Source organism: Athene cunicularia (genome assembly GCF_003259725.1).
Source record: "Athene cunicularia isolate RWA chromosome 6 unlocalized genomic scaffold, athCun1 chr6_part1, whole genome shotgun sequence".
Lineage (NCBI taxonomy): Eukaryota > Metazoa > Chordata > Aves > Strigiformes > Strigidae > Athene > Athene cunicularia.
This window is the reverse complement of record NW_020799105.1, coordinates 7,363,699-7,385,814: the sequence shown is the minus strand read 5'-3', so window position 1 is coordinate 7,385,814 and position 22,116 is coordinate 7,363,699. Positions and strand designations below refer to the sequence as shown.

General features: G+C 40.5%; 2 protein-coding genes across 4 annotated transcripts in view; one reads left to right on the top strand and one right to left on the bottom strand.

Annotated features, from left to right (window-relative positions):
• Positions 1-9,912, bottom strand: part of LOC113481420 (lysosomal acid lipase/cholesteryl ester hydrolase-like) — a 13,066-nt gene extending 3,154 nt beyond the window's left edge. The window contains exons 1-10 of the mRNA XM_026851034.1: positions 9,830-9,912; positions 7,901-8,039; positions 6,322-6,436; positions 5,898-6,096; positions 5,005-5,114; positions 4,025-4,161; positions 2,968-3,108; positions 2,063-2,134; positions 1,156-1,224; positions 388-581 (exon numbers count right to left, since the gene is read on the bottom strand). Of these exons, the coding sequence (XP_026706835.1) occupies positions 388-581; positions 1,156-1,224; positions 2,063-2,134; positions 2,968-3,108; positions 4,025-4,161; positions 5,005-5,114; positions 5,898-6,096; positions 6,322-6,436; positions 7,901-8,032 (1,169 nt within the window). The 5' untranslated portion in view covers positions 8,033-8,039; positions 9,830-9,912. The remainder of the gene's footprint in view (positions 1-387; positions 582-1,155; positions 1,225-2,062; positions 2,135-2,967; positions 3,109-4,024; positions 4,162-5,004; positions 5,115-5,897; positions 6,097-6,321; positions 6,437-7,900; positions 8,040-9,829) is intronic.
• A 3,079-nt stretch (positions 9,913-12,991) lies between these two features.
• ANKRD22 (ankyrin repeat domain 22) lies at positions 12,992-22,116 on the top strand. Of its 3 annotated transcripts, XM_026851036.1 has the most exons (6): positions 12,992-13,301; positions 19,056-19,247; positions 19,755-19,862; positions 20,193-20,270; positions 21,145-21,243; positions 22,006-22,116. In XM_026851036.1, exons 1-6 carry the CDS (start codon positions 13,281-13,283, stop codon positions 22,081-22,083), a joined length of 576 nt encoding a protein of 191 aa, XP_026706837.1. In that variant the 5' UTR covers positions 12,992-13,280; the 3' UTR covers positions 22,084-22,116. The 3 variants fall into 3 exon arrangements, with proteins under 3 accessions (XP_026706837.1, XP_026706838.1, XP_026706836.1); XM_026851037.1 differs by lacking the exon at positions 20,193-20,270 and having other exon boundaries at positions 13,118-13,301; XM_026851035.1 differs by lacking the exon at positions 12,992-13,301 and having other exon boundaries at positions 19,032-19,247.

Genomic DNA, 22,116 nt, shown 5'->3' with positions numbered 1-22,116 from the left:
CATGAGATGTACATGAGAACACCAGAGTTTAGATTTAGGAAAATTACTCTTGTAGAAATAAAATCTGTCCACATTAAGTGATCCCTGCAGTGTGTGCTCAAATATATTCATGTTTTCAGCTTTCATTCCTACACACTTCAAACTTCTCGGGAAGACAGCAGTCACAGTAACACCATGGAAAACCTCAAGCTGTGAGGAAAGCAAGATATGAACATATGCAAATAAATACATACACTGGTATCCATTATGTGTGTCTGTGTGTTTACCTCTTCCCCAGGTAGCACTCTTATTGCCAAATAGAAATTTTGGAGATTTTTGCTGAGTGCATCAACACTCTGCATGTGGTTTCAAAAGTATTTTGTCATTAGTTCAATGATTTTCCTATACATTTTCTCAGTTGCATCAAGGCCCCAGATGAAATCAAGATGTCCCCAAGCAGGAAAATGCTCATGGTAAATGAGATTAGGAATCCGAGAAAGTAGATTTGCCATGTCTTTTGGATCTGCAAATTTGTCCTGTCCGCCGCTCCAAACAGCAATTGGTGTGCCTATCTTCTCTATTGTGTACGTAGGAGGAGTAGACTGTAAGAAAGAAGGAGACCTGAGTGAATGCTGTTGCATCAGAAGTTGTGTTTAGAGAAAGGATTCTGTGCAAGCATCTCTCTCCTTTCTGCACTCAATACAATAAAGCAATAAGGATGAGAGCCACCCTTTCACTGTCTATTTCTATTTACGGTAGGTAGCTTCCCAACACCAAGGTACACATTTCCACTCCACTCCCCCCACCCTCCCTGCCCCAGTCTAGTGTTTAACTGAAAGGCAGAGCTTGAGGATTTTGGGGAAGTGAAGAGCTGCATACTCATCCAGTCCTAGGAATAGGGTGTGGCTCTTAGCCTTTTGGGAATGGCAGGTAAATTGACATGTTGGACACATCCCTGCATCAGTAGGGGAGGCAAAACAGATTTCTGTTAGCTGTCTGCAAGGATCTGTCTATGCCTTGTTTGTGAATAGACTTACGAGTATTAGATTCAGGTGAAACATTACCTCAGACCACTCCCCCTCTTTATCACTTAAGGTGCTAAAATCTGATTTTTTTTTCTGTTCTTATTTTTGCCAGGACCCAAGGATGAGTTCTCAGGAAACTGCATTGCCTTACCTGGTTGTATTTCTTCATGTTTTCCTTAGAGCCGTAGTCATAAGCTTGGAATTGGCCTGCACGTGTTAGCTATTAATATTGTAACAAGACAGACAAAAAATAAAGTGTTAATAGTAAAAGCAGATTGTGGGAGATGTTTTCTTGCCTGTGATTGAAACCAAGGCTCAGGCAGTGGACTGTGAATAACTCCCACTCCTTCCTCTGTTTGTGGGCTTCCAGGGGTACTTAGAATGGATCGTAGGGCAAGTGGTTTCATTGCCTTTCTTCTTGCTGACTTTCTCTCCTGACCCTCAGCTGCCATCCTTGGTATGTTTTGTTATTAAAATTGTTCTTGACTACCTCAGTTAGCTAAAGTTGGGGTCCCTCTGTGTAAAGTTTGTGACACAGAGGTGAGCAGAACAGGCAGTTCCCCACTTGCTGCTTGTGCCAGCAGAAGTGTTTGTGTGGTTAACTGGCTTTGGGAGGTGATCCAAGCTGCAATTAACTCTGGGAGAAAGGTTTTAACCTACATTACTTCTTTGTCTGGCTCATCCCCAGGCTGAGCAAGTTTCCACTATCCTCCTACTGCCTGCCAAGTGCCTGGACCAGGCTTGGTTCACTTCTGCAGCTTTCAAGGCAAATGTCTTCATAAATAAAGATGAAGGCTGGAAGCCATTAGAGCCCAACATGCAGAGAGGTCTGATGTGCCCTGGGGAAATCTCAGTGCCTGATACCAAAGGGGCAGTTCAGGTAATGGTCTGGTGAGCCATGGGAAACAGTGCTCCCTCTGCGGCAGGTGCTCATGGCAGCACGTGAGAAGGTGTGATGGGCACTTTCCCAGATCCACTGCATCTAGATTTCCCTGTAGGCTGTTGGCTGCATAAAAGCAGTGGTAAGAGTCTGTTTATACGTCAGTACGCCGTTATACCTGATGCCAATGAATAGCATTCTGTACCGATGTTCCAGCAGGATAATGTCCTATGTATGTATCTATTCGACTCTGGAGAGAAAGCAGAAGTGTTATAAAGGCAGTGATCCAGTGCTGTGACAGAATAAAGCTGTGAAGGACTTGAGCAACATACTGCTACTGTGTTAAAACCCCATTTTATTAGGATATTCTGCAAATATCAAAAAGAAAGTTGAGGAGAGACTCACAAATATATGAGTTTACAGTAGTAATTAATATGTGTAATTTTATCCCTTTGGGGGAGTCCCACATTAGTGCTTAGTCATATGGAAAACTACTCAGGGATTGTGGTCTTTGTTTTTCCCAGTTTCTACAGTTTGTCTGATGCTTTAAAATAATTCTGTGCTTAATTAGTAGAGGAGGTCTGCAAGAAGAAAAGACAGCTGCCAGAGTGAAGAAATGAGATCTTGCTGTTGACAGAAGTGTGAAGAAACAGCTCTAAGTTTTGACTGGTAATGTTTTAATGTGTAGCAACCAATAAGAAACAATCTCTTACGTTGAGATGATCTGGATATCTTTCTATTTAGGAAGAAATATATGAATTGTGCAAAAGAAAAAAGATCTTTCTCCATTCATTTGTCCATTTTAAAAAACTTCAGTATCTGTTCAACTTTTCTTTGGCTTAGTCCCAAAAGAGGAGACACTCAGAGACATCATTGCAAGATGGCACTGTTCTGAATTCAGCCTTTCTTCCTTGTTTGATTTGACTGTGTCAGGTGACACACCTCATCATCAGCTGAGGTTCTAGTTGGCATTACTTAAAATCTATGTCTCTGCAACTGTATGTAGACATAAGGCAGAAAAATTGTTTTCCTTCAAAATTACTTTAGCTTTACTTGTATTAAGATGTTCTTGGACATGCTTACCGTATTCAAATTTTCTATCCTGTCCCCAGCTATGTAGCAGAAGATGCTGCCACAAACTTTTTGCAGAGTTCTGCAGATCTCTGTTAGAGGCCCCTTCAGCAGTTCGTTTTGTTGAAGAGTTCCTTTGCAGCCAAATAGTAACTGATGGGAGGAAAAGCATTAAAATTTTTTCCTTGTTGCAGGATTATTTCATGCAGAAAACTGTCACTCCCTCTTTTCTAATAGCCTTGCATCTTAAACTAAGATTGCTGAAACTGCTTGCTATCCCAGTATCCTTTAAAATATGTTCTTGCCAAGAGTACACCACATGTTTTTCCTACTGCTTCTTATTAGGCATGAGTCCTGGAGGTCACTACCCATCTGGTTTTAGTGCACTGACCTCAGTGAGAAAGGGCATTTGGCTGCACTCATGACTAGAGTATAGGAAGTCCTTTTTTCCTAATATTTCTTCCAGGAAGGTGCAGAAACTGTACTGTGAGTATTGCTACTAAGTAAAGAGGGAGCAGACAAATGAGAAGGGATGCTCTATAGTCATGTAATGAAAACAGCTTGGGCAGAAAGAGGATGTACTCCTGCAGTTTGACATAAAGTACAGCATGCAGAGTTTCCACCATTCACAGAAAATTCTATAAAATTGACAAATTCTGGTGTGAAAGAGGTATTTCTTTTTAATTTTCCTTTATAATTTTACAATTAAATATTTCACAAGCATAAATGAACTGCATGTTTAATAAAATTAAGATGTGAGATATTTATAGTTTTCTACTAGTGCTTAAGGCTAGATTTAGTAGACTATGTTAGACTCCTTTTATTCTGGTATTTGTGAGCTCCTTTCAAAGATATTTGATTTAAACAAATAATGGTGGAAGTATACCTGCTATCTTAAAGAAGGTGCAAAAGAGATTACCGTATAAAGCCTTGAAGTTTAGCTCTGTGGAAACTCTGGAGTCTACCACCACTGTCAGCAGTCTGATACACTGAATTCATTCTTAAATCATCACCCCATCAAAACTGACAAAGCGGACAATTACGTCTTTTAGAAAGAGAAATTACATACCCTGATCAGTGATTGGGGAAGACGTGTCAGTGTTACCAGAGGACTGGTAGCATAGGTGATTGTGGCTGCCGGTCCCAAAGCAAAGAACACTTTAACCCTTTGGGCCAACTCAGGATAAGTAGAAAATGCTATGAAGCCTGCAAACACAGAAGACACAAGTCAAGTTACTGAAAAGATCTCCACAGACAAAATAAATAAAAAAAACCAGTAGGAAACAAGGAAATGAGACTAGATTAGCAGCCCCTTGGCTGTTGTCCATTTCCGTGCTGCAGATCTGAGGAAAGCGTTTGATTCTTGAAGCTTTCGTTTGGGAGAGAGAGTTCATTGTAAGGATACAGGTTCATTAGATCATAGCCACATACTGATTTTCTTAGAACTGAAAATTTTAAGGCCATATTTTGGGGAGAAAATGCATTAGTCAGATTTTTGTAATTCAAATTCCTTTTTAAGTTCCCCAAATCCTAATAAAATAATAAGTTTTTCAGCCTGCAGTCTCTAAAATAGACTGTGCGTGTTTATGCTTGCATACAGTAACACAATAATCACCTGAAGATTAAGAGCAGAATTTTTACTTGTAACTAAGTGCAAACTTAGGTGAGAGTGAATGTATGCATAAAGGAAGAGTATGGGGAAGAAAGAAGGAAATCCTAAAAGGGTGTATCCCATCCTGTTTTCTGAACGTGTGTAAATTTCTCCACTGATGGATTTGGTGAGAACTTTAACTGGTTGCCTAAGACATAGGTATCTAAAGACAAAGAAGGTGATGTCTTGGCCTGAATGATTTGTTCTGCAAAAGGACCCTTAGAATGCACACATGAGAAGAAAGGAAAATAATTATCTAAAAATGTGTCTACATGCCACTTCCCCCCATTTTCTTCTCTGTTTCTGAGTTTATTTTTGTAAAAGGGCAATGGCACATCATGGCATAAATACCCCAGTATCTACTTATGGATATTATATATAAATCATAAACACATTACCTGCAGTTGAAGCCTCTGAGTGACCAACATAGTATACATCCTTCTGTCCAGTTTTATTCATGATGAAGTACAGCTCTGCTGGAATATCGTATTTACCTATTTCATCAAAGCTACAGGAGAGAAACACAAAAAGCTAGCAGGCAATTTGGCTATCACAGTGTGAGTTACTGAATGTCAGTTTTATTTATTGCAACAAGCAGGACCCATTGAAAGGTGAGGTTGCACACTTTGTCTGCATTCTTGAGTTTGGGAAGGGGCTAGAGGGACACAGCTGTACTGCCAGGCTGCCTGATGCCTTGGGATCTTTGCAAAGGAGGTGCCAGTTTTGTCTGTTAGTTGAGGTTCTGGTAGAAGTGAATTTAATCATTGTTCTCACCAGCGTGGGTTACAGAAAATATTTTTCCCTCAGTTAACATCAGTTGTGATAGATCAGATTTCTAGACTGAGCTGACCAGTCTCCTCTCCTGTCTGCACTTGGGACGTGATATCTGGTGGGAGACTTCAAGGTTACAGATGTCTCACTGTTTTGAAAGTCTTTTCCCCAGAGAAATCAGCAGTGTATATGGACGAAGGTGACCTGTGTACTTCCAGCTTTGATGCTATACATGCTGATTGCAGAAGGGCCTGTCGAGATCATGTAGCCAAGCCCTTCTTATGACCCCCCTGACATGCCCACAGTTTCTGCATGTGGGGAAAAGAGTTGGTCTCCTTAGATGCTGGATGTCCCACTTGAAATCAGATTGTATGAAAACCAGTCAGGTTTTCATATAATCCAGAAGGTGATTTTTTCATATGACCAGAAGGAAAAAGGTTTTGAATCCCAATATTAACTGCTTAATCTTGCTAGTCCCCTGAAAGTTGCTTTCTTCAGTAATTCTTTCTCCACAGACTACCTGAACTGCCAGAATTCTTTCTGGCAGGGCTTAAGGGTCTTGTGTTTTAAAGACCAGGTATCTCCACGGCTGTTTCCCAACCAGACATCATAGCCAGCATCTGCGAGGATGAAGCCTAGGCTGTTGTTGGGCAGGTTAGAAATCCAGTGAATAGAGTCTCCTAAAGTACCATGGTGTAGCAACACTGCAGGCTTTTTCCCTGAAAAAGAAGAGGGTTTTCTTATGCAGTAGTAGTAAGTATAGTTAAAACTGGGGTGCAGGATCTGGTTTTGCAGGAGATTTTTAACCTATATTCAGAATTCAGGCAACATTCCTGACTAGGTGCTGTTGCTGAGATACCATCACATATGCAAAGGGGAAGGATGGGGAACCCATGTAAGTGTTGGCTCTCAGACTTTCCTTATGTCCTGTAACTGTGTCACACCTGTATTTTGATTGTTCCTCCCGGCAGGAATTCTGAAAACACCAAGAATGTATCCATCTTCTGTGGTAACTTGATATTCCTCACTGGGGTATCCATGATATCTGATGATTTCACTCTGTGGGAAACCAAAGGAGATCTTGTTAACATGCATTTACAGTGTAGAGGTGGGTGGAGAAAATGTTTAATGGCTGCTTCTAGACAGTAATGTGAAGCTAGCCAAGATGATGCCAGGAAGATGAATGTGATAACATATCACTGGCTTTTTCTTTACTGCTCTGTGTTGTACTGGTCAGAGGGACACAAATGAGATTCCATGCCTCTTTCTTTTGGGAATGATCAGATAATATGCTATAACATGAGAGGAGTTGAGCTGTGTTTGTGTGATGTGGTTTGTGTATGCTCTTTAATGCTGTATCTCTCAAATTGGAATACCAAGAGCTGCATTTGCTCAGGTAGGAACACCTAGTTATACTTGGAGCTTTCCTGACATACCGCATATTGCTTAGGTTTTGGCTAGGTACTAATTGCTGTAGCAGTGGTATTCAAGCACTACACAGGCTTCTGATGGTGGCAGGAGGACAGAGTTCACCTGTGCAGTAAATGCGACTCTTCCTGGGCCCTGCAGCTTGATTCCATGTGCTGTTATGTGTTAGGACTGTCTTGGGAGTAGCTTTTCCCTGAGTATCTAAGTGCTGTCCACCACTTTTCATGGATGCCTCTTTGTTCTTTTAGACTTCAGGGATGATGTTATTAAACAGTTCAGATAAAGCCATCCTCCTCTGGAGGGTAACCAAGTTGAGCAGTGTGGATGTGGCTGCTCTGTGATGGCAGTGTGAGGTCCCTGGCCACAGGGACCCTGGATGAGAATAATTATTACAGGTCTTGTAAAAAGATACATCAAAGTCTTTTTCAGATCTGCCTAGGTCATAGTTGTCTGGTTGGACCCCATATTATGGGACAAGACAGAACTGTATTGATCCACTAACCTTTTGGGTGATAGTCTGTCATGTTTTGCAAGGCTGATACACATCATACCTTTCTACAGATTAAATATGTAACAGTATCTGTAGAGGCAGTGCCAAAAGCTGTGGGTTTTGGTCCATAATGAATCCTTTCTTGCCAAAGTGTGATTAGGCAAGCCAGGTAGGGTGGGTCTCCTATTTCAGACTCACTCACAGCACCCCCTATTACAGTCTTTCACTATTGTGAGGAAGTCTTTGATGATTCAGAGCAAGGTGCCTTGGATTACTTTGTGTTGTGAGAATCTTCTGTTTGAGGAAGGGGTTCAACCTCCCTTGGCACTGTACTGAGCAAATGGATTGTTACAGAAGGGGAAGACTTTGCTTCCCTTGAGACTAGAAACCAGTCTTTGCCTCCACTGCAAAGGAATTCTCTCTGGCAGCTCAGACTGTTTGGATAGGAGCATCAAGGTTTCTTCTAGGCCAGTACTCCCTATCATAGTGATGGAGGGACCACTTTGAAGGGGCCCTACATTTAGCCTCCTGACAGAGACTGAAGTGATAAGGTGGTGGTAGTAAGAGAGATGCTTTAGAAAGAGAGAGAAGGTGACCCAACTTACAACGTTCATAAAGGTTTCAGGGTTGTAAGTCTTCCTGTACTGGCTTGTGTCTGAATTCAGAGCGGAGGGTGTTCTAAATCCTGTTGAAAAGACAATTCCTTGGGAGCAGAGCAACACGAGGAGACACCACATCTTGGGGCTGTGTGAAAGAGCACATGCAGGGGTGGTTGCATTAGGAAGAGTGTGCTGTGGAATTCCACAGGAAGACCCAGCTGGGGAGTCTCCTGAAGGTTGCCCAAGGTCTGTTCCCCTCGGGACTGCCAGATTGACTACTTGTGTGAGGAAGGACTGTCCATAGCTCAGCCCATTTAACAAGGGGGCAGGAATGAGTCAAAGACTCCAGAAGAGTGTGGAACCAACCTAGAGGAACGTGCTTGTATGATATCAGTGCTAGTTCGTGCCATGAGTTCCTTCCTTTCTTTCTCACATATGGTCCTTGCCATTGTAAATATGTGTCTTGGCCTCCTGGAGGAAAGACTGCATTTCGTGGTTTTTAGGGGTTGACTGATGCTCACAGGGAAGCTTTTCTAAATAAAAAATGTAGAGTGCAGTCTGTCTACTTAGTGCCCTGCTTCTTGGCTGTAGCCACCTTTGTAATCAGCACAGAGGAAACAGACAGGTCATAAAGCCAGAGTGTATTATCTGACATATCATGGGGAAGATTTTAAAGATTTGGAGAGCCTGGAAATGGTAGCCAAAAGATTTGTTTTCTCTGAACTTCTTCATGAGGGAGAGTGTTCCCAGTTATTTTCTTCTTTGATTAAATCTATCATACCCCTTTGAGTCATTAGAACGTTTGGATTAAACCAAAACTGGGATATACCCATGATTTTAATATTGGCATCCAAACTCACTCTAGTCTATCCACTTTGTAGGAGAATACTTCCATTCTTCTGTCAATAGAACAGAAATCCTCCCACCTGTGTGCTCTGGAAGCAGTTTTATACTAGATACTCCACTGCTTTTTGATGTTTTATTCATTTCAAACAGAAGTAAAACATGTTCCTCTGTTTCTGCATTTGGGAACAAAACCGGGAAGTTCAACTTAAGTCACATTTGCTTTTGCACTAAAGGTGAGGCAATGAGGTAGCTAAATTTTTGCCCTTTTTGGGTATACTTTTTTTCTGTATTGTCACCTGGCTTATCTGGCATGTTTTAAGGCACTTCAGATGAAGGCTTGTAAATCAGATTGCACCAATTAACTCCAAGGCTTGGCACACGCTCTGTCATTAATTTCAGTGGCAACATCTTGACTGTAGGAGCCCTGAACAGCAATCTAGCCTTTTTATGTAATGAAACAATGCCAAAGAGCGGCATTTACCATAAACTGGAATTAACTGACATATTTAATGAAAAAAAAATGTAGGGAAAGGGACCTGAAAGATACATTCAGAAGGACATTTCTGGAGACTTTTGATATTTAATGATAATAAGCTTTAAACCTTCTAGAAATTTGTCAGTGTACTCTTTCAAGAGTCATAATATTTTTTTTTCCACATACACTGTGAACAGGGCAGAAAGGCACCAGGGTAGTTAATAGGGCTAGCAGTTGTCAGAATCTCCTGGTTAACTTACAAGGAAAGATTAAATGCATTTGGAACTATGAGAGCAAAATGTCCAGTTTATGCACACACTTTCAACACCAAGATTTTCATGCATCCACAGTGTCATCCTTAGATAAAAACCCCAACAAATAGAACAAAATGAAACCATCAGTTACTCTTTTTTTGCATTTGTACAGGTCAGAGACTTCTCCCTCTCAACTTTAGTGAACATGCACTTTGATGCATAGCATCAGACTTGCAGATCAGAAAGGATGCAGGCTGTCTACTCTGACAAGCAACTGTACAAAATCAAGACTGAACATCTTTATAGAGACAGACAAGAGAAGAGAAAAAGACCATGAACACATATGTACAAACAACTTACCTCTGCTTTGACTGCCTTGCTTGTGTCTTCTGCTGCAGTTCCTGGTCTGTCTCCAATAGCAGGCTGATTCACAGGCAGAAACCTGCGCTAATAAAAGGAGCAGCAGTAGGGTGCTGTGTGATGTCTCTATGTATAGGAGTGCTGATTTGGCACTATTTAAGGAGGGGAGTTATTTTATGATAAACAGCACCATTGCATGACATTCTGAAAGACCAAATTGCACCATGGAACAAGAGAAGTAAAGAGGCGTCTAATCTGTGGTTAGGATATTTAGCGTGGTCTCTGCAGCTGTGGTTTGTACAAAAACTGGCATGGTCACTGGTTCCACACCTGTCACTTATTTTCTGAATTGCTGTTTACAGATTGCTTGGTGACCAATTCTTCTTTGTTAGGTAAACTTGGAATAAAAATACAACTGATTTGAAAGATGTGTATTTAGCATCACACACATATTCCTAAATCTGTTGTTTAGTGAACACCATAACAGCAAAGACCAGTTTTCTCTGAATTAGCCTGCTTCTGTAGGGATTCTCAGGTGTTGAATAAAGGTTGAAAACATTGTGTTAGCTTTGACTCAGAGAGGATGGTAACAAGATTTCTTGCTTCTTCCAAGCCATTTCCATGAACTCTATGAAAACACAATATATTTAGAGACCTCTGTCTAACTGCTAAATTAATTGTAGTCAGCCCAGGGGCTCAGTCATCACTGAAACTGGCCTGGTGCCCTGGTGCAGCCAATTCTCTGCAATGTGGGTGCTAATCATCTGTTGTATTGTGTGAGCAAATGGAGTGAAGTAAGTCTTTGTTAGTAAACAGAACCTGAGAGTCACCACAGAAACTATTCTGCTCATAGAGTGCAGTCTGTGGAAAAGACAAAAAAGTAATTCCTTAGTGAAAAACATTACAGCTCAGCAAGTCTGGTGCTCCTGCTTAAGTGAGAGATAGAGAAGAATTTTCTGTGCTGTATTCCCAGCTAACATCATACTACTTCTTTATTTTATTTTTTTTTTAAATAGAATTGTCAGCTTGGAATGATCTGCAGCATTTTACCTAGGTTCACGTCATGGCAGCATACAGAATGTATGATATTGTTTCTGATATTATTGGTAAGAATCGAAGAATCGAGTGAAGAACAAAAGATAGGTAAACCCACGTGAATAGGAAAAAGGTACAATGAAAGCAACGCATATATAAAGAGCATAGGAAACACAAAATCTAAAAGGTATACAGAAACTTCCCAGGACATGCTGTCCTTACTTAGAGAACCATGGCAGCTGAGATACTAAGTATTCTGTTTTGAAAATGCTGGACCAAAACTTTGATGCCCAGGTGGTCTGGCCTACAGCCGCACATAGCATGAAGTGCCCAGGTATGTCTTAACCCCCAGTGTCTGCCAACTCTCTCTTAGGTACACCCCAAGGTATCCTGTGCCTCTAAACACATCTCTGATGATTTGCAGGCTGGGGGGGCGGTGCAGGGCAGGGCAGGGCGGGGGACACAAAGGGGAATATGAGTGTTCCTGTCTCCTTTGCAAACCCTGTAAATACAAAAGTAGTGTTCATTTAAGGAAATGGTCTATACACGCTCTTCCTTTTGTCTTGGAACCCTATCCTCTTCACTTTTGTGGTTCTTATCAGTTTTCTCCCTGCATTTGCCAGATGTTTACCTTTTGTTGAGCAGGCATGTGTGGGAAGGAAGCCATCTGTTTATCAAATGCTTCAGTCTGCTGAGGCATCGCCCAGTCACTATGTTACTTGGCCAGTTTTAAATTAAGGTTTACCATATAGGATAACACTGGTCATGAAAATGCATACATGTGTCAGCAGATTTGTGAAGATGTATATCCTCACTAACTTTTACAGGACTGTTGTGCTCCACATTGTGCAGTACTGCCTGAAGTACTTCAGGCAACAACTGAAGTGTTGCCTGAAGCTATTGCTGTGCTATGTGGTGGAAGGTTTGGAGTTTTTTTTTAAATACTTTTCCACGTTACCATGCATTTATATATTTGTGTTAGGAGAGGATTAAGTAAACTACTATGTTGCTATATTTAACAGCTGAGCAATTTGGGTTTTCTTTCACCAAGTTGTAGTTTATAAATTCCAACAACCTGGCCAGTTAATGTAGGAGGATGTCCATTCCTTAGGATCTTGATGTGAAGAAATACTGGCAAGGAATACCTTTTCACCTTTGAGGTATTACTCACTCTTCCATGTCTTTAGGCCAATGGAATATTCACCACATACTGAAAGATCAATCTGTTGGGAGAATCCAATATCCACCAATACTGGTAGGTGTAGTGTACGTTTCTGTTACAAGCCAACCTAATTTTCTTCAGGTAAAGTTAGAGCTGGTGCCAGCAAACTAACAGTACAGTCAGTGGTGCTATACTACTTTAACCAGAGAAGGATAGAGACAGTATAAGTAATTTTACACAGTCCTCCACCTCGTTGGAGAATAAATATGAATATTATATGGAAATAAAAGTTCTCAAATGTAAGGTAGAGGGCTTGGATTTAAGACAGATGATTGCATGCATATATTTTAAAACTTGTTTTAAAATGTACTTGAATTACAGGAAATGTTAATTTAAACTATAAAGGGAAAAGATATATTGGGGATCTGAAGACACTTTAAATATGCATGCCTTACGTGGAGAGACTGTCTGAGTGTAGTACAGAAGTACTATCAGCATCCTCAGAGCCATGAACACACAAAGAGGGTGGAAACATCAACAGTAATTCTCTTGCTGAGAAAGTTCTAATGCAATTAACATATAAAATTAGCAGGTTAAACATGAATCATATTCATTGTCTGGGCTGGGCTAGGAAGACTGAGTAAAAGGTGATGAAAGCATCTGGCCTATTTAATAAGTGAAGGTAATTATACAGGGAACTCTTGTTAAAGGTGTGCGATCTAGTTGCTTCCCTTTTCCCGGTAGGAGTCTGGAGGTGTTCTTGCAGAGGGGATGGAATATGTTTAAATCAGAAGTAGCTTGGGTGGCAAACTAGCTAGCATTCATAGCTACTTGTTTTAAATTTTAGGTTTCACGCTTATTTTTTTGTTTCCCCCCTCCCTTCCTTCACTTGTGAAACTTTCTTCCTCTCTCTTTCTCTCTCCTCCCCTCCTCAACCTGTTTTGCTACTTTCCTTTTTAGGCAACTGGAGGCTGTTATTGCAAAAATGACAAAGGAAAATGCTTCTGTGTTGTAACTTGTTCTGTCAGTCTCCCATAAGCTGCTGTTCTCACATTTACCTCCTTGGGTTTGGTTTCTGAAGACAATTGTTTCATGCTACCAAGTAGAAAGCACATAAAAGGAAGTGTAGCTTAAGGAAGAGTGATAGTTTAAAGTTAAATATTAACCAGATTCAAACAAGCTCAGGAGCATTTCGAGTGAGGTTAACTTGTTAGGCTGGTGAACAAGAACGAACTCAAGCAGTGAAGAATAGGCATGGGGATACTCTATTCAGAGGTACGTGACCATTTTTTGCACAGTAACCAAAGCTATTGAAGGTATGGATATTCACTGGGATTGCTTTGTTCCCTTCGCAGCCCCCCGTACACAGGCTTATACAGATCTGGAAGTTCTTTTCCTTTGGAAATGCTGTACATCGATTACAAATTGACAGAAGTACTGTTTGTAGAAGTAAAGAAAATGCAAAAGCCAGTGTAATTATTGTGACTTCACAAAGAAAGTATGTGTTCAACGTTTTTTGTTGTGCTGTGTTGAGATCAGAATGATTCTCAGCATGGTGCAAATAACAAACAAATTTTCAAAATGCAAACAACTTGTTGGTTTATGCTGAATGTAGATAATAAATCTAATGCCTAAGGAAACATTCCCCCCCTACCCCATGATTGTTTTAGGAATGTGATTTTTTTTTTTTTTTAGTTCTTATCTTTATGGTTTTGTCCCCAGACCACGGTCCATTTAGCATAACTCTGGATTTTAGCATACATGTTACCTAAACAAATTAATTATTTTATAAACTTTCTGTTTGTACACTTGGGAACAAATGAGGATTTTGGTCCTTTTTGACTATGAATGTAGCGGCTTGCATGGCTGCTTCTTTTCCTGGAGATCGCATTACAGAGTTGTTTCTTTCAAAGGTTACATTTCTATGCTGAAAGCCACTGTTTTATTTCTTAAAAGGCTATTCAGTGAAATCAAGTATCTTCTCCTCTTTCAGTATTATAGGGAGCTTGAATCTGTGCATTCATAAGGTGATGGGCTGGGAGATTGCACCTTGTTGTGAAAGGATTTGTTGCCTCTCTCCAGATCTACTACTCTGAGATAGTATTGTACAAGAAGCTAGTGTCATCTAGCTTAATTAAAGTGGTGTTTAGATAAGATTCAAATGCTGTCCATATCTTCCATGCTTACTAGTTAATACTTTCATATACATTAGTTATCTTCCTTTAAAAATTTTGAGTGAGGTGCAGTTTTCTGGATAAAGTATTGTTCATTTATACAGGATAGAAATCTAGAGAAGTGAAAATAAGAAAGTGCAAGGTGCCTGTCCTGAGGTGTATGGATTGGATGCTAGTGCGTTACTCAGCGTCACAAACATGATTTACACTTTCCTGTTTAGTTTGTAGCATGTCTGTGGATGAATTTTAGTGCCCATGAAGAGACTGTGGATTGGTTCAGAATGTCTCGACATTATGATATGACTCCTTTTTATTTAAACAACTGCAAAGCATTGATGTAATTTAGGCAATCCTCTGCAGTTCTCAAAGAAGGAAGCAATTATAATCTGAAATTGCTTTCCCAGTTGCAAGACCAGCTTTACCTTAGCCTTCTTTCTATTGGCTGAATGCTTTGTCCTTATTGCCGTGCCTTTAACCTTTATTTAATACGTGGTAGAACTTGCCAAATAGCTTGTGGTTTATCACTACCTCAGCAAAACTAAGCAGAAGATTCAAGAAGCTCTGAAAACAAGGAGATAAATTCAGATGTAGCAGTTCTTCTGGACTTGAGTAACATACCAGGCCTGGATTTCAATCACATTGCCCACAATTGATTAAAAATAATAATAAAAAAATAACCAGTTCTGTGAGGTGTTGTCCTTCTTCCTGATAGGGAGTTTTTTTACTTTTCTTGCATCCCTTATCTGGTGATCTTGTACTGAGTGATCTCAGCCATGAAAACCCTTGCCTGTCCTATGACTGCTTCTCACCTTTCCCGAAGCCTCAGATACTGAACAATGAAAGCCTCTTCTGAAGGACTTATAGAAGTATAGCTGAAACAGACATTCTAATCTAACTATAGAGGTTTTGCTTTAGAACTGCACATTCAGTTTTCCTTTCAACACCTGGCTTGTATCAGTATTACTCAGTGATTGGCATATCTAATCTTCAAAGTCTAATTTGCAGTCCACAGTGTCTGTCCTTTGCTTTCTTTAGTCAGGCAGAGCCATGTGCTCTCATTCATAGTCAGCCCTGATGCTGCAGCAGGGAAAGGCACCACTCGTGATGGTAGAAGGAGTTTGGTGTTGTGATTCTGTTTTCCCTCCCTTCCATCATATGTTTTGTGCAGCATCACACTGTCAGGTTCGTTGTGTGCCTCTTGTCTGAATGTTAGGAGGTGCTGCAAAAGGGTGAGTGAGAGCAGAGGAGAAGGGCTTTGCTGCCAGGCAGTTCAAAGAGGTGCTCACTTCCTCTTTACCTAAGCTGGAAGTTTTGATCCTGCTTTTCCTCCCTTCAGACCTAGAGCCTGTGTTTGTCTTGGGTGTAATGTCTGATGTGCCTGTGCCGGGTCTGTCCTGCTACGTTGTGGAGGTGGGCTAGGTCTGTTCTGAGTTCTCTGAGGTGGTCAGGACATGGGTTTATAAATAATGTGGTGTAGGTGAGAGTAGTCACTCTGTGTCTTGGACTGCCAGCACCCCTAGAACTTGTGAGCTTGGTTCCCATTGATGCCTTCTTCAGGTTTGGGGTTTTTTTGTTGTGGAAGCACTGGCCTTTGTTTCTCACATGTGCCTAAAGAAGATGCCATAGACTTTATGTCTGTGCTCCAGTTACCAGTGCATCTCTAACAAGGAAAGCTGCAGGGGTTCTCCTGGCTGTGCTACACTGCCATGAGAGTTCTGCACTTGTAGTCCTGCTCCTCTCCACAGCTGAGCCCAAGTCTGAGACATGAACTTTGGATTCTTCTGATACTGCTTCTGTCTTGCACATGATGCCCAGCTGGGTTTTGGATGGAATCTACTGCTTGTACATAACATTGTTCTAACTCTATAATTGGCCCCACTGCTGATATTCCACACAGGTTGTGTCTAACTGTGTGTATGTCTTCTGAGCAAAGTTTGGAGAATTCTTTAAAACAATCTTAAGCACAGTTAGTCCTAATTTATATAGAGCTGCCAGAGTGGCAACCCAAAAAAACGAAAGATGGAAGAGGGTTTATGGCAGAGGCTTCACAACTACAGAAATCCTTGCACCTTTACCAAGCTCCAGCCTGAAGTCAGTCAGGTTTTGTGTCTATTCTGCTGCTACTGGAAGACTGTTTTGGAACTTTACTCTGCACGTGACTAGAAATCTCTTTCTAATTTTCATGCTAAACTTTTTGGCCAGATATATCACCTTAGTCCTTGAAATTAATTGTCTCTTCTTCTCTAATACTTACCCTTTAATTTATTTTGGAATTACAGCCCTGTCTCTTTTCTTTCTAGCCAATCTAAGCAAATCAGTCTTTCTTCAGGCTCTTTATATTCCTCAGTTGTGTAGAGGTTTTACACTTCTGCCATATTCTGATCTCAGTTTTGGACTCAGATGACAAGAACTGTGTCCACTCTCCCAGCTAAGTGCCTTCTGTAATAGCTCTCTCCTCTCTCTGTGAGAAAGACTGCCTATTATAATGTTTGGCACTGGTTGCTGTTTCTGATGTCGTTCTTACACAAGTGACTGATTGCCACCTATTTGTAATTTTACTTATCTTTATTCTTCTCTAACACATTTTTTTCTGAAGTCCTGTTGTTATTGATATCCAAATAATGAGCTTATAGTTGTTTGTATTGCTTTGTTCTCTTACTTAAATATTCTGCTATGTTTGCTCCTCCAGTCATGGAGTCATGTTTGTCAATTTGGGAGGTATATTACAAGTCTGATCTATGGGACTTCTCACCTTTGTCTGACTAAAGGAGGCATTTTCTACAATGCAAACCATCAGAGTGGGACTCAAAAAAATCCCATAAAACCAGGAAAAAAGTTCAGGTTTTGTTTTTTTGTTTTAATATGAATGGAACATATTAATGTGTGAAAGAATCGATTCTACAAAGAACTCCCACTGCAGTGGCATAATAATAATAATTTTTAAAAATACTTTTAAGTACATCTGTTATTCATATATTAGCTGTTGGAATGGATGACTTCCTTACATTCTCTATACCCTGTTTTCTGAGAACAGCCAGTTTCAGTAGGTAAAAGAGCAACATGTCTCTTATGTGCGAGTCTCCGTGCATGACTTCAGTTCCAAATAATGTAGTCTCCTAGAGAGTGGTAAGTGCTCCATCATTATTCGTGGCTCTAGAACTGGGTCCAACAGTAGTCTAAGGTTTGGAAAAAAAACCCGTGGGTCAATGAGAGTATCAGTGAAAAATGTGTTAGGCTTAATGGCCTAGCAAGTAAAACTCTTTGAGGCAGTACAGAAACAAAAGCACAAAAGCCTATCATTTGGTGACACAAGCTGCTGAACTAGCAAGAATCAGACTAGAAGGGAATAAAGTAGTATGGTAAATGTCTGGGATTTGAGCAGGTCAGCAGATTTCTTGCGTCTTTAAATAAACAAAGCAATACTTAAAAGCAAGAATAATAGGGAAATTAGAGGTGGAGACAGACTCCACTTCCTGGACATGAAGATATACCAACAAGACAGAGAGTGGGGTTCTAGAGTAAACTGATCATTTAGATGGCAGAGGTAGGTCACTTACACCAAGAGGGATTTAAAAGAGGGGTTTCTCCTCAAAATCATTATAATGATTCTGGTTCTGAAGGAGTGTATAATAACAAATGGCATATGTAGACTTTTGTAAGAATACAGACAGGTGCAAATTTACAGTATTGGAGTATTCTTTGTAGAGTTCTGTGATATAATAAAAACAAAACAAGAAGTGGTACAAGATCTGGTAAGCATGTAAATACTTTCTTTCAAAAGGAAAATCACTTCTCTTATGCAGCTGTCCAGAAGAATAAGCAGAAATGATGCTGGAGGTAAACTTGTGTTGTAGATCAATTTTTGTCTGAAGCAAAAGTGTAAATAAGATGAATCTTTTTAATGTGGGGAAAAAAGAGGGGGGAGGGTGAGGAAAGGGCTCAGAATTCAGGGCTAGATCTTGTTCATATAGTGTATTTAGAATGTGATAAGGGAGGATGGGAAGGAAAAACTGTGGTAATTTTTAAAGAAAATGCCTATCTTTGAAAATGGTGAATAAAAACCTCACTATTGAAGACAGAAAAAAAAAAAAAAAAAAGAAAGGAACATTCTCTTTTTGACTGGAGAACTTGCTGTTATTTTCTGCCTGGATTAGGCCCTTAGAAATTTGTAGTACTCCTGTCATTCTCAGCCTCTCCTTAATCTGAGTTCTTGCTACTGGAAAGGGAGAGAATTGCAGGTTAGGTCAAGGGTGTGTAGAAATACTGAGCAAAGACTTGAGCAGCAAGCAGTTCTCAGAAGTCAAGCAGGATCTCATCTGTGGGCATATGTGCATGTATTTTTTAGGTATGAAGTTTAACTTCAAGCCCTAGAAAAGAAGAAGTGTTGGGGTTTGTTTTTTTCAACTTTCACCTGAGGTGTGGTTTTGTTCTGGGAACTGATGAGTCAGAAGTTGTCCCCCTTGTTCAGCAGTGCTCATCCCAAGGCAAAGCCTGCTGTAAACTTAGAGAGGCGTGGGCTTGTCAGTGCTGCTGCCGCAGCGACCAACTCCTGTGAAATTGGCAGCCGTTTTTTTTAATGGCTGCAGATGAACTGGATTTATTTCTTGGATGATAGACACCGTCCAAAATGAACAGAAAGTTCACTCCACTGCGAAGGGGCTGTGATTTCTCAGGCTGCCGGCTGCTGTGTGGCAGCTGCAGGAGTATCTTTTACCACCATCTTCTGGAAGTCACTTAGAACTACAACCTCTGTCAGAAGTGCTTGTCTGTCTGAAGATGTGCAAGTATGAGGGAAATGGGAAATATGGGTGTCTTAGGGAAACGTGTGCTGATGTATATTATCTTCTCCCTTCAGCCCATTTGTCAGGCAGCTTACAATAACGATTTCAAAGAAGTTCATCTCCTTTTGGAGCGCAACAGCAACTATCTGAACATCCAGGACAGCTTTGGTGGAGACACCCCCCTAATTTGTGCATGTAAACAGGGAAGCAACAGGATAGTTAGCTATCTTCTAAAAAGAAATGCTGATGTCAACCTCAGAAACAAGGTAAGTGACCACTGACTTGCTCGCAGCGACTGTTTTTACAGATTCTTCGAGTGCATGTATGGGGACACTGGCAAACACAGCCAAACTGTTTGTTTTCAACTGAGGCATTAGTATAACCCCAGATTATAATTCTATAGGAAGAGGAGCTGCATGAATTCTTCCTGCTGATTTAACATGCTGGACAGTCGTAGTAGCCACATGAGATGTCCACTGCCCTCTGCCTCTATGAAGCCTTGTCCAAGTTCACAGGCATACACATGGAATCTTTGGATCCCACATTCTTCTTGCACATGTAGCCCAATTTCCATGAGCCTCTATGTGTTAAATGTGCTTCCACTTGAGGGAAACAAAATGCATGTGTCTGTTTCTGCTTGAAAATTCGAGAAATATTTCTAGTAGATAACCTAAAAGAAAATTTGTGAAATATAAATTGGTCTACTATTTTCAATATTAAACAGATATAATCAGATCACTGAATCTGGTACTAATCAGTTATTTTGTATTTAGAAGGACCGCACTTGTCTGCATTATGCTGTCAGAAAACGATTTACCTTCCTTGACTATGTGCTCATCATAATCCTCATGCCAGTTATGCTTATTGGATATCTTCTCATGGTGAGTCTGGATGAAAGCAGCAAAGACCCTGTATGTTTCCCCTTACCACCTTTCTCATGGCAGTATTTCATGCCAGGAACCTGTATAGAATATGGACTGCTTCTTTAAAGCAAGGACTGATGGAAAGCAACAGAAGAGGCAGGGATTTTGCTGTGAATATAGCTGGTGAAGGAACAAAATTGTATCACTACATCAGTCTGGCATTTGCAGCAGCCAGACACTTTTTTTTTTTTTAAAAAAAAAACCAACACAGTATTTAGTCAAAATCTACGTAGTACTATATGCAGATGAACTGCCTCAGTGTGTTACTCTTTCCCTTGCACCAAACAGATCTCAAAGACTAAACAGAATGAAAACCTGGTCAAGATGTTGCTTAGAGCTGGAGCCGATGTTAATGCTACAGACTTTGTAAGTGGGTTTATACAAATGCAAATGTGTCTTGTATGCATACAAAAATACTAAAACCAGACTTCAGAATCTTCTAGCAACATAGTCCTGCTTTCATAGGATCAGGGACTGAACTGACTGTGATGTACCAGTAGGATTCGATGTTTCCCCTTGACACATAGGCAATAGTTTTGTAACGTACACAGAAATAATTCTCCACTGATCAACTAATTTTCCCTTTCTGACGAATGCCCTCTAAGAGAATCCAGGTAAGCTGTATTGAGATACTTACATATTGAATACCTGATCCTGTAAAGATTCTAGTGAAATAAGGGTCTGACTTTATCACCATTTACGAGTTCTTAGACTGTAACAGATTTATGGGCAAAGGTCGTGCCACAGTGCTAGATCCTGTGTCTTCTCTAGGTCTTCAGAGTGTGCTGACCTTCCATATGTAGAGTTCTCTATCCACTAGCCTACCTGGGTGTGGTAAGGAGCTCCTCTACTCTAAGACAGAGAAGGAGGATTCCCAATTTTATTAACAACCAAATTCTAAAACACTGAAGTGTGAGCAAACAATATTGCTTAAGACATAGTTGATGAAATCAAGATCATGGAATCCTCTGAAATTAGTAAAGAACTATTGGCTTCCTGCTGAAGGTATCAGAACTGTTCTAGCAGCTGCATCACGGGAAGAATTTTTTTTTTTTTGTTCCTGTTGCTCTTATGAGAATTTATTTGTTTTGCTGTGTACTGTATTGTCACAGGAAATGGTATGTGCCTTTTGCATCCAGCTGTTACAGGGAAACTAGTAAGGCTACAGATAGTTAGAGTTGCCTAAGGTCTACTAAAGAAGTAACAGAACTAAAATTCATCTGCTTCTGTTTTCCTTCAGTCTGGTTGCACAGCCCTTCATTATGCTTGTGAAATGAAAAACCAGGCAGTCATTCCTTTACTGCTTGAAGCTCATGCAGACACTTCTGTAAAGAATCAGGTAAGAAGGTGAAGTTCATGACTGTATTTCCTTATCATGGTGGTGAACGAGTATGTTGTAGGCCTTAGCTGGTGTGAGGCATTTTTAAAAAAGGGTGCACAGCTTTCTGGCAGCAGACTTATTTGCTGTAGGGTATAAAGCAATGTTTGCTCCATTTCCTTTGTTGACAAGAGAAATTTTAATGTCCAAATCCTTTGCTGCTGGATTTCTACCAGTGAACACTGCCTGCATGTTCACTGGATTGGCAGATCTCTTTGTTATTTTTACAGTACCTCTTCTTAACACAGTTTTTTTCTAAAATGCAGGCTGCAGGAGAGTGGTAAGAGCCTTTCTAGGTCCTTTTTGTGCCACTTGACAGTGTTTTTCTGAGGGGCTAAGTCAAGCTGCTTCTGTCATCAGAAAAGCTCAAATGTTGCCCAAATAAATATTGACCTGGGAGTATCTGCATTACTGAGTTGAGGTGAGCAATGTATTGTCCATGTTGCTCTTGAAATCAGCTCTTAGCTTAGCTCTGCATTGACTTTGGACGTTAGCCCCAGGAAACAGTGGAATGGCCGTCACTATTGGAGGGGAGGACTCTGCTCCTGGCTTCAGTGAGATTAGTATTAGACCCAGCACATTCTGAAGCTTTTGGTTTAGAGCAAGGATGAGACAGTGAAACTTGTGCAGGAGAGCACTGCATCTGGGTGGCAAATTCAAGAAAGCTCTTTGTATTTGACCCATATCTATCATATTGCAATATATTTCATCTGTTTCTTTCAGAATGGGGAGACTCCCTTAGATATAGCAAGAAGATTGCAGTTCCACAACATTGAAAACATGCTAATGAAAACTTCCTAGTCATCAAGGACTTTTGAACATGCAGAAAATTAC